General features: G+C 41.6%; 1 protein-coding gene across 1 annotated transcript; it reads right to left on the bottom strand.

The window, feature by feature from the left end:
- Window positions 1-3,989: 3,989 nt before the first annotated feature.
- LOC122322008 (uncharacterized) lies at window positions 3,990-4,815 on the bottom strand. The gene is made up of 2 exons (XM_043213182.1): window positions 4,267-4,815; window positions 3,990-4,070 (listed from the first exon to the last, which is right to left on the bottom strand). The coding sequence occupies exons 1-2, from the start codon at window positions 4,813-4,815 to the stop codon at window positions 3,990-3,992; spliced, it is 630 nt and encodes a 209-aa protein (XP_043069117.1).
- Window positions 4,816-11,971: the final 7,156 nt, after the last annotated feature.

Genomic DNA, 11,971 nt, shown 5'->3' with positions numbered 1-11,971 from the left:
ACTGTCCCCTTGGGGTCTTCCTTCTGTGTTGTTGTAGGTTGATCTTTCTTCCTGGATTCAGTGGATTAATGGATAGAGAATGTCCTGCCTTCCTTCCTTAGTTTTTCTTGTGTGTTGTCGTTTTATTTATTTTTATTTTATTATATTATTTTTTTTTTTTGTGCGTTGATTTATTTATTTTATGTTCTTGTAATTGTTTTGTTTAAAATTTCGGTCCACCTTTGTTTTAATTCACTCTTTTTGGATTATTTCATTTATTAATTTCCATCACTGAAACTGAAACGATCACTGAAACTTTGTAGTGTCGTTTGGTTGATTTTTTAATTTTTCCACTAAAAATATTGAGTTGTTTGCCGCGCGAGTTCCGTATATGTTGTATGTTGTATAATAAATATCCCAAGTAGAACACCACACTTTGCTTTTTATAATTCCTTTATTAGTCTTGACTAGATCCGTTTCAGACTGCTGCTGGTGTTCGACTCGCTCCGCTCTCAACTCGTGATCAGCATCAACCCTCATTACTCGCTGAAAAAGCAATGAGAGCGTGAGAGCACAAGAGAGAGAGAGCCAGGACCGACAACAAGCAACGACAACAGTTTACCGTTATGCGATACACTTATAGCTTATATGTATATATATATACCCAAAAGTAGCAATCCTGCTACAATTCGGCCGTCCTGACATTTAAATTTCCCCTGATCTTGTGATATTTTACAATTGTTTCTTACATCTATTTGGCTTATTTACTTATTCTTTTATTTATTTACAAAAGTTTACATAATTTTTGAGTTTCATCTACGTTTACCTATCAAATGTTTAATGTTCTGACTACTCCAAACACCTTGATATGGAATACGTGACAATTGAAAACCTTCAACATCTTTAATTAAATACCTGTCATTTCCTAAAATTTTGTCTATTACAAATGGACCCTTATGTTAATTTTATTATTAGTTTTCTTGCAACGCCTACAGTGCAATCAAAATTCTTAACCACAATGTAATCACCTACCTTGTATTTTGAACTCGCTTTCTTTTTCTCATTGTAATTTCTTTCACTGTCTTTCTGCAACTTTGTTTGACACTCTGTTCCTTTTTTCCTAATTTCGTCTAAGTTCCTAACATTATTAGTATTGTCTAATTCTTCTAACTTTTGCCTTAATTCATCCATAGTTTTTCCTTTTTGTGCGATTCAAAATAACATTTTGCTCGGCATTTGCGCAATGCTCCTCTGCTTTGTATTGTTTAACGAAAACTCAACATCTGCAATAACTGTATCCCAATGCAGTCCCTTTTCTGAGTCTGCCAATTTCGCCATCATCGGTCCTATTATTCGATTAATTCTTTCCACCTGACCATTAGCTTGAGGTGACCCTGTTGCTATTTTTACGTGCTTAACATTATAATCTTCGAGAAATTTCTGAAAATCCTCAGATGTAAAACAACTGCCCCTATCCAAGACGATACAAGTCGGTCTACTATACGATCTGAAATAATTTTTCAATGCTGTAATAACTTCCTTTGTACTTGTTGTTTTTGTTGCATATAACCTGATATATTTTGTAAACCCGTCTATGACGACAAAAAGATGTTTATTTGACCTTCCCTTATCCACTGGTCCGTAGTGATCAATATGTATGATCTCAAATTCCCTTTTGGAATGCTGTGTAGTAATCCTTCTCCTTTTCCTGACTTTGGTGAAAACGCTACACACCTCAAACAATTATCAATATATCTAACAACTTTTTCTTTCATATTTGCAAACCAATACGTCCTAACAATTGCATCCATAACCTTATCTCTACCCAAGTGACCTAACTCATTGTTATATTTATATAGTATCTTGTCTTCCATTTCTTCTGGAACATAAAACAACAATTTTCCATCTTTTGCTTTCCTGTAAATTACTCCATTTCTCATCTCAAACATTTTGTCATCTTCTTTTTCTAACCTCATTCTAATTTTCTTTAACTTTTCATCTTTTGCTTGACATATAACTAAATTGTCTTCAAAACTCACCGTTTCTACTACACATATGTTAGTATTCCTACTTAAAGCATCTACATGTTGCATAAGCTTTCCTGCCTTATGAACTAACTCAAAATCATACTCGAGTAACTCTAACGCCCACCTCGCAATACGAGGGTTAAGTTCTATTCTGTTTAACGTCAACGTCAATGAATTACAATCAGTAACAATTCTGAACCGCCTACCTTTCGCCTAATTCTGAACCGCACATAAATTCGGAACCTTCGTAAAGCATAAATAATGGCTAACGTTTCAAGTTCAAAGCTATGATATTTTGCTTCATCTTTCGTTGTAGCTTTCGAAAAATAAAATATAGGATTCAATTTCTTATACTCTTTTCTCTGTAATAGTACTGCACCAAAACCATGTGCACTCGCGTCTGTATGTAGTTCTACTTCATCCTTATAATAATATAAACCTAGTACCGGTGCTTCTATGAGCTTTTTTTTTAGCATTTCAAAACAATCTAACTCTTTTTCTTCAAACACGAATTCGCAATCTTTTTTTCAACAAATCATATAATGGTTTTGCAATCCTCGAAAAATTCTTTATGAATCTTCTAAAATATGAACACAATCCTAAAAAGCTTCTAACTCCATGCACTTTATTGGGGACTGGAAAATCTCTGATGGCTTCAATTCCTTTATCGTTTGCCTGTATTCCTTTGCTCGACACCAAATACCCTAAGTACTGAACACTCGCTTGTAAAAACTCGCATTTATCCATTCTTAGTTCTAATTTGTTCCTTGCTAATCTTTCGAAAACTTGTTTAAGTATACTCAAATGCTCTTCAAATTCTTTACTTGCGATCATAATATCGTCCATGTATATAACCACATTTTCTTCTCTTATCATGTCTGCAAAAATCTTATTGATAAATCTTTGAAACACCACCGGTGCGTTTTTTAGCCCCATTGGCATCCGCATAAATTCGAACTGCCCTAGCGGCGTCATAAATGAAGTATATTTAATTGATTCGTTCTTAACAAACACATGAAAGTATCCATGTTTAAGGTCTAATTTCGAAAATATAGTCTTATTTACTAATGTGTCCAATAAATCATCAATTAAGGGTAATGGATAATTATCTTTAATCATTGTCTTATTAAGCTTCCTGTAATCCAAACAAAATCGCAAATCACCTGTTTTTTTCTCGACTAACACTATTGGAGATGCATATTCTGATTCACTCGGCCTAATAATTCCCTCTTCTAAATACTCGTCTAATATGCTCTGTAACTTTTCTCTCTCTGTATAAGCTAACCGTCTCGGAGAACTACTAAAAGGTTTCGAGTCATCCAACCTCAGCTTTATTTCGCACTTAACCTATGGTTCCCTTGGTCTTTTTTTATTAACATAAAAATTTTCTATAATATTAATAAATTGCTGTCTAACCTTATACTCAACTTGTTCACCAATTTTGTATTCTACCGATTCATCTTCAATATTTATATTCATCAGTTTTTTTTCAACTACATTTATGTCGAATTTCGTTGCTTCTTGTAACCTAACTGCATTTCTAATCTTTTTTTATTACTTACTATTAATTCTTCTACTTCTTTGCTTATTATCCGATTTTCATCATTAACCTTACTAACATCACTAATTCTTCTCTGTTCAACATCAACATCACTAACTATCTGCTCTTCATCACTAACTTCATAACTGTTTTTAACCTTCTCTAAATTTTAGAATAACCAACTTCAAGGTGTCAAGGTTCAGATTTATATCACATGCTTCCATAAAATCCCTAAAAGTTTGCCACCACAAATGTAAATGAAAATGTACTTTATTAAATTTTTTATTTTTCTAATTGTTCTTGACCTCGCTCTTAGCTTTGTTCTTCAGGCACTTAGCCACAAAATGTCCCATTTCGCCACATGCATAGCACGACCCTTTCTCTCGTCTCGGCTTCCTGCACCCCTTGGCCCAATGTTCTCTAGCATTGCAATTATAGCAACGCTACAACGTGTCCTTGCTGTCCTTCTCGTCCTTGTCCGCCGCTGCCTCCTTCTTGTCACCATACGATTTCGGCAACTTCACCTCCGCAAATACACGTTTGATGTGTGCAATATTTTCAAAGCACTGAATATGTTTGCGTGTAGCCACACGTTTGCTTTTCCTTTTATTTTACTAATCATCAGCATTTTAATGTATTTTCCACTAACTCCATAAATGGTTGCAATATTGTTAATTTGCGTAATCCATTTTCGTGCGCAAGTTTCGCCCGATCACTCACAACTTGTGTTGCCATGCCCAATGAAGTGTCGATGCTTGGGTTGTGAAATTCCAAAAACTCGGACTTCGAAACGTTTCCTTTTTTCACTTCTTCAGTGGCGCCTTCTTTTGCGCCGCTGTTGCCGGCGTCATTCCCGTCATTGCATGCATAATTTTCATTTTTGTCTTCTCCCTCGCCGCCGTCTTTGTTGTTGTTTTTGCTGCCGTAGCTGTTGTTGTTTTCGCCGCCGCCGTGGTTGTTGTTTTCGCCGCCGTCGCTGTTGTTGTTTTTGCCGCCGTCTTTCCTGCTGCTTTCGCATCCATCTTTGCTGTTCCTTTTTCCTCCGTCTTTTCCACTTCGATCGCCGCCAACTTTTTCCTCATTTTTATCGCCATCTTTTCCTTTAGTTTCACCTCCGAGTTTGTCGTTTCCTTCGATTCCAGCTTTGTCGTCGTTGTTGCCTCCGTCTTCGTCGCCATTATCGCTGCCATTTTCTTGGCTTTCTAATTCCAGATCCTCTTCATATTCGTCTTCATCGTTGTCTCCATCGCCGTCTTTATCTTGATTCATGATTGATTTCAGATAATTACGCTTTTCCGTTGAAAGCGCAAGCTTTATTTAAGCGCAATATTAATTCGCACTTCGTTCCCGTGGTTAGTAGCCGTTACACACTTAGCCACTTTTTGAACTGCGTAATCGATGCGTTGTTCATGTCCATTTTTGATTTATTTAATTATTTATAATTGTTTAATTTAATTTAATTGGCCCTCTCGTCCAAAACCGACAAAAAGCAACGAACACAGATTACCGTTATGCGATACACTTATAGCTAATATATATATATACCCAAAAGTAGCAATCCTGCTACAATGTTTAACTTATATTTTATAAAATATTTTTTTTTGAAACTTTATGTGACGCGGCGCAACGTTGGGCGCCAATAAAACTTGCTGTTTGTCGGTGAAATAAAAATATATAACTTTTTATTTCGAATTATAAAACTTGGTGTTAAACCTTTAAAAGTATGCAACGCAGTGAAGCAAAACATTACGACATGCCAGATTTCATAAGGATCGGCCGACTATATCCTATAGCTGCCATATAACTGAACGATCGGAAATGACCCAACTTACGAGACTCAACTTACGGTCGACTATATCTTATAGCTCCCATATAACTGAGCGATCGGAAATGGTTTTTGGTAGAAATATCAACTTTGGTATTTTTGAAGAAAGAAGTTTAGGACTTTTTTTATATTTTTTATTTTATTAAATTGGGTTATATTATCATATTCTCATATCATATTTTTGCGATATATGTCCTGTTTCAACTGCAAGGGTATATAAACTTCGGCTCCGCCCAAAGTTAGCTTTCCTTTCTAGTTGCTTCTAGGGGGGCGTTGATTCCGCAAAAGACTCAAAAGGGGATGAAATGAAAAGTCGGGGGCGTCTTCAGTAATTTACAAAAGAAGCGCGTTCAGCTTTATTGGCTGCGTACATCGAATTAAAAACTTTACTTAGAAAGAAAACAAGGCAAAAGTAATAGAAAAAATACGATCGACGACGGCCGACGAAGGAGCGAGAGCGCAAAGAGGGGCGAGCGCGGATGCGCTCTTCAGCGCGGGTGCGCTCTTCAATGCTGGTGCGCTCTTAAAGTTGCGGCACAACGGCCCCTCACGTAAACATCCTCCCCCCCTTGCAATCGCTCGGGTTGCAACAGATCCCTCGTCGCTAGCTATGCGTCACTGCAGCTAGAGGGCGTACACGGGTCGATGAAGGCCCCCGTGTCGAAAATCCGGGTCCCGATGTTGACGCTGTTCCGTCTCAGCAGCGACGATAGGGTGGGCGCAGCGAGCGCGTCCTGCGGGGGCCCTCGAGGAGAGGCGGAAAGTTGCCTAGGCGCGGATGACGCGGGCGGAAGAGCGGTGGACGGCACCCGATGAGTGGCGGACGAAAGCAGTGGAGCGCTTGACGACTGCCAGCCAGTGGCGGAAGAATGCCGAGGAGTTGCCGACGAGCGCCGGGAAGTCGATGGCCGTGGATCGGCTTGTGAGTGCCGGAAAATGGCGGACGCAGGGCGAGAAGCACCCGAACCGCGCCGGGAGTTGGCGGATGACGGCCGACGAGAGAGCGAGACACCAGGTGTACTGTCTCCCGTGGGCGGTGACCGGTGCTCCTTGGTCCCAAGGTGCAGCAGCATGTGGTGATCCTGACCACACGTCTTACAGCCGTCCCCACGCCGACAGGATCCGTCGGAGTGCTCGTGGGCCAGGCAGCTCGAGCAATAGCGGTTCACGAGAACCACTCGGAGCCGCTCTTCGGCACTAAGGCGTAGGAAGCGCCGACACTTCTTCAACGGATGGATCCCATTGCAGACTCGGCATCGGTAGGATAGTGTACCTCGAGTACATCTGCTCTCCTGTGACGGGGCGTTGCGTGGGCGTGGCGACATCGTGCTGAATATGACCTTGGAATCCAGAATTAGACCCGGATCAGTCGGATCATCAGCTGATTGCCACCGTGCAGCGTAATGCGATGTGTAAATCGAAGGAGTCGTAACAGAATTATGCTCGCATCCGGAATCGAAACCCTGAACCAGTGAGTCACCGAGGCTGCGGGCAACTCGTGCGGAAAAACAAGACACGCTGCGGGGGTTGGCTGGAGATAATGGGCCTGTCAGCACCCATCCGAAAATGGTCCCCTGACCGAGAAGCGACCCGCAGATGTTAGCCTTGGAATTACCGAGAAAAATGGACGGAAGAATGTCAGCTCCTAATAACACATCGACTTGGGAGCTCTCAAAGAAGTTGGGGTCCGCCAGGGTAATATTGGGCAGCCCCTTGAGACGATCTCGCGAAATCGGATATGATGGCAGATTTCCTGCCAACTGCGGAAGAACGTAAGCCGCAGTCTCTAATTGTAGCCCGGGTCTTGACGGCGACCGAATAGAGAAATGGCACAATTTAGTAGACTGCGCGGAAATGGTTTGATTAAGGCCGGAAACTTGGGCTTGAATCGTCTTGAAGGGAGGCTTGACGAGGTTGAACAGTCGTTCCGTTATGAACGTCGCTTCGGAGCCTGAGTCTATCAGTGCTCGTGCTTGGACGGTGCACCCCAAATGGCACACGTTGATAAGGGCCGTGCCCAGTAGGACGGCTCCTGACCCGGAAGCGAAACACACGTTGATAAGGGCCGTGCCCAGTAGGACGGCTCCTGACCCGGAAGCGAAACACACCTGCACATTAGACTGATCCTCGGGGCCGTTTGTTGACGTAGGCGGACTTGGAGCGGTAAGCTGCGTAGGCGGACTTGGAGCGGTTGCGAATGGATTGCCGCGGTGCAAGAGGGTGTGGTGTCTGCTGTGGCATGTGGAGCAGGTATGGGCGCTCGTGCAGTCTCGCTGCTGGTGCCCTCGGGCAAAACAGTTTAAACATAACTGCTTCCTCCTTATGTAGTCAGAGCGCCCATTTACATCCATTTCTAGGAAACGCGGACATAAGCGAATGGGGTGGTCCTCCCTCGAACAGAGATCGCAGCCCTTTTGGCCCGGAACCACTCGAGTCTCGTATGAAGTGAGCCTCCGAGCAGGGGCAGTAGGAAGTCCCGACCTTTGCGGAAATTGAACGGAGCCACTATGCCTGACGTCGTCGATGGCCTCCAGAGTGCGATGGCGCTCTGTCAGGAAGTTATCTAATTCCTTCCATGTTGGAATCTCGGCCTTATTATGTACGGATTGCTCCCACATAGAAAGTGTGACCTTGGGGAGCTTTGACGAAATCATAAATACAAGGAGACAGTCCCAAGCCTTAACATTAACGGAGGACATTTCTAGGGCTGTCAAACAACTCTGAATGGTAGCTTGCAGCTCCTTCAGCGCGACCCCGGACTCTTGAGAAATAGCCTGGATGTTGGAAAGGGTCTTCAACTGGCTGTTGACCAATAGCCGCCGGTTCTCAAAGCGGTCTGTGAGGCTTTGCCATGCGGCGACAAACCCCTCATGGGTAAGCGGAGCCTTAGAAACAATGGCGTGGGCGTCACCACTTGTTTTGTACAATAAGTGGAACAACTTCTCTACCGGGGTGAGCCGCGAGTTTTGGAAGTAAATGGCCGTAAACAAGTCTCTGAAGGTGGGCCACCGAAGATAATCACCCGCGAAGACCTCGGTATCGACCGGAGGTAACCGGCAGCCTGTAGGCGCGGGCGTGTGGACATTGACGGGAGCCTGAGTGGATTGGGAAGCAATTTTCTCCCGAAGCTGGGCAATACATCTCGAATAGACGGAGTAACAGTAGCTGTACTTCGCTTCCAGCACTGTTGAGGCGGCCGCATTAACGTCGGACACGGCTAGCAAATCGGAGCAGCTCGCATAGCTCTTCTCCACCTTCTCCCATAGTGCCTGAATTTGGTCCCGATGAACTTCGCACATGACTTGGGAGCCTATTTCCGTTTCTGGGGCGCCCGGAGTATTTATGTTAGCCTCAAATTGGATAATTCGATCTGTTGTGGCGATGAACTTTTTCAACGCCACTTCGACCGCACTTGGAGCCATTTTTGCAACGGAGTGAGTCTGCCTCTGTGAAGGACCGGGGGTTGTATTGACGGATTCGTCACTCCTTGCCCTTGTACTGGCCTTAGGCTTCAAAAGAGGCGTCCGCGGAGATGCGGATTGAGATCTGTCCAAACGGATGGCTGGGATCGAACGCGGCTTTTTGTCGTCTCCCGTGGGCATTCTCAGAGTCCAATTCGCTGGTCAGCGCTTGTCGACTGACTCGCGCAACAGATGCCCCGTACGGAGTGGTGGCCGGTCGCACTAATGTGATGAGAACGGTGAGATCGCGGATGAAAGGCAATTACAAGGAGCAAGTGCGAACTAGTGGCGCCGATGTGGAAAGGAAAGTCGTGTGCGGCACAATTCGAATGTGGAAAGAAAAACTTCAGGCACCAGAAAAAACCCAAAAGGAGACGAGGTTTGTTCGGATTGTAGGCGGATGTTGCCTGATGCGGAGTAGAAGCAGAGTTGGAGGCACGAAAAATGGAAAAAGTACCGGAAAATTCGTGCTTGTTCGGAAAAAAATGATGACGGTCTATATATGTATGTATATTAGAGGTCTGCATGAATACAGTCAAAGCAGCATTTGGCACTCTCACTCAAAGTTCTGACTGACTGAGTGAGACATTGAGTAAAACGGATTTGGCAAATGTGGTAAAGGCATGAGTAAAAAATTTACTCTATCCGAACGGCGACGCAATAACCAAATGAGTTTTGTAACCGAGTACTCGGTTAGTTGTGCGTCGCATTTGTGACGTCAAATTTATTTTTTGTTTTTGTTTTTGTGTTGCTTTTCAACACAAGAAATAGAAAAAAAGAAAGGCATGGATTAATTATTATATATACATATGTATGTATGTATGTCCTTTATTTAATTTTTCATAACAGAATGCAAAAACATAATTTTTTTTATTGTATCTGCATTGTTAGCAATAATACATCGCTTTTCAGAAATTAAATTTCTGGCATCTGAAAAGGCTCTTTGCAGGTTGCCGAGCTGCTTGCAGGTATACAAAAAATTGTGCAACTAGTTTTAGCTTCTGCTCTAACTGCAATGAATGACGAGAATGTCAAAATTTTATCCGAGTACTCGAAGTATTTACTCTGCATTCACTCATTCTATCCATTCCACATTGGTTTGAATTTCACTCATTTCGCATACAACGAAAACAACCCTTACCAATCCGCAATTCACTTTGTTGAAACGGTTTGGCACACTCAATTGCGACTTAAACTTATTGTACTCAAATAACCGAAAATTTTGAGTGCAATCATGCAGACCTCTAATGTATATTTCGACTTGTATGGTTCGTACTGAATTTAATATATACTGAGATATTAAATTCTTAACTATTTTCGAATTTGCGGAGCCGGAAGGTGGACTTAACTTTGGCTTGAATTTAACACACAAAAATATAAATAATAAATTTTTGGCTAACTGTCGGATTTAAATATGATGGAGCCAGAAGGGTGGAGTTGAAAATCTTAATTTTTAATCAATTGAGGTTAATTATCACGAAGCTCGAACGGTGGAATTGAAACCAAAATATTTAATTTATTGAATTGAATTAACACGAAGCCGGGAAGATGGAATTAAAAAAAAAAAAACGCGGCTCTATTCGGACAGAAGGTGGATAATTAAATTAATTAATTATAATTTTCCGATAATTAAATCTTCGACTTTAATTATTGAGTGGCCGGCAAGGTGAATTAAAAAACCTGGCCCTTTGCTCGAACGGAAAATAAGAATTAAATAAATTTTCGTAGTTATAATTATAAATACATAAATTTCTAATTAATTGATTTTTTAATCTATTTTGTATGCAGCCGGTTATGCCGTCGGCACCCTGTACGTACCTCAAAGAAAAATAAACAGAACCGAAAAACACAACACGGCTAGGTCGAGAATTTAAGCGACACAATCACGGATTTGTAGTGAAATGGCGGTTTATAATTGTTGGTTTTAGAAAATGTAAATTTTTTTTTAAATTTTATCGGCTATATATTTCCTGAAATTGGAGGCAGAAAATATTTGGAAATTATATAGACATGCATGCAAGTAGGGCAAGGGCATGTGGGGCATATGATGGTACAGTAGAGCTTCGATAAGTGGACTGTATATGTTAAATTTTATCGGTTATATATTTCCTGGAATTGAAGGCAGAAAATATATGGACATGCATGCAGGTACGGATATATGTAAGAGCATGTGGGCAAATGTTGGCACAGTGGAGCTTTGATAAGTGGACTGTATAATTGGGGGAACAGAAAAGTTATGTGGTGTAAAAAATGACACTGATTGAGGAAGATAAAAACAAATATTACGACAGCGACGGACTGTTCGGTGAATTTGGAAATTCCGGAACTAATTCACACCGGTGGCCAATATTAATTATGCCTTCTTTTTGTCACCACACAATTTCACTGTTCACTTGCGAATTTTTCGCGGATTAATTGCACCAAAAAAATATGTATGTGCGTATGTATGTATGCGGATGCACATATGCCTCGACCGTTGGCAAGCGAATGAATAACGGAGAGGCCGGAAACGGCAAGGAATATGGGCAGCACACAAAACGGAGACGGATAGAAAAATTTGCCGAATTGTAAGATTATTATAGATTATTAGAAAAAACTCAACCTGCCGTTGTGTCGGAAAACTCGGACTTGGAGTTGACACGGAGGGAAAAACAATCTTGCAGCAGTGTGAACGAAATTTAATGTTCGGATCACTGCTGAAGACCGGCAGAGAGATGGGGACGGAAAAATGTACTTATCTTTTGGCGGAACAATGCAATGCAAAAGACTCCAGAATTGGGGATGAAATGAAAAGTCGGGGGCGTCTTCAGTAATTTACAAAAGAAGCGCGTTCAGCTTTATTGGCTGCGTACATCGAATTAAAAACTTTACTTAGAAAGAAAACAAGGCAAAAGTAATAGAAACAAGAAAGGAAAGCTAACTTCGGGCGGAGCCGAAGTTTATATACCCTTGCAGTTAAAACCGGATATATATCGCAAACATCGGATATAGTTGGCCGATCCTTATGGAAATAGGAAAATATAATCCAATTTATTACAATACAAAATCTAAAAAAAGTCCCAAACTTCTATCTTCAAAAATACGAAAGTTGATATTTCTACCAAATACCATTTCCGATCGTTCAGTTATATGTCGGCCG

This window comes from Drosophila bipectinata, chromosome XR, assembly GCF_030179905.1.
Source record: "Drosophila bipectinata strain 14024-0381.07 chromosome XR, DbipHiC1v2, whole genome shotgun sequence".
Taxonomy (NCBI): Eukaryota; Metazoa; Arthropoda; class Insecta; order Diptera; family Drosophilidae; genus Drosophila; species Drosophila bipectinata.
This window is presented reverse-complemented; position numbering and strand designations above follow the sequence as displayed.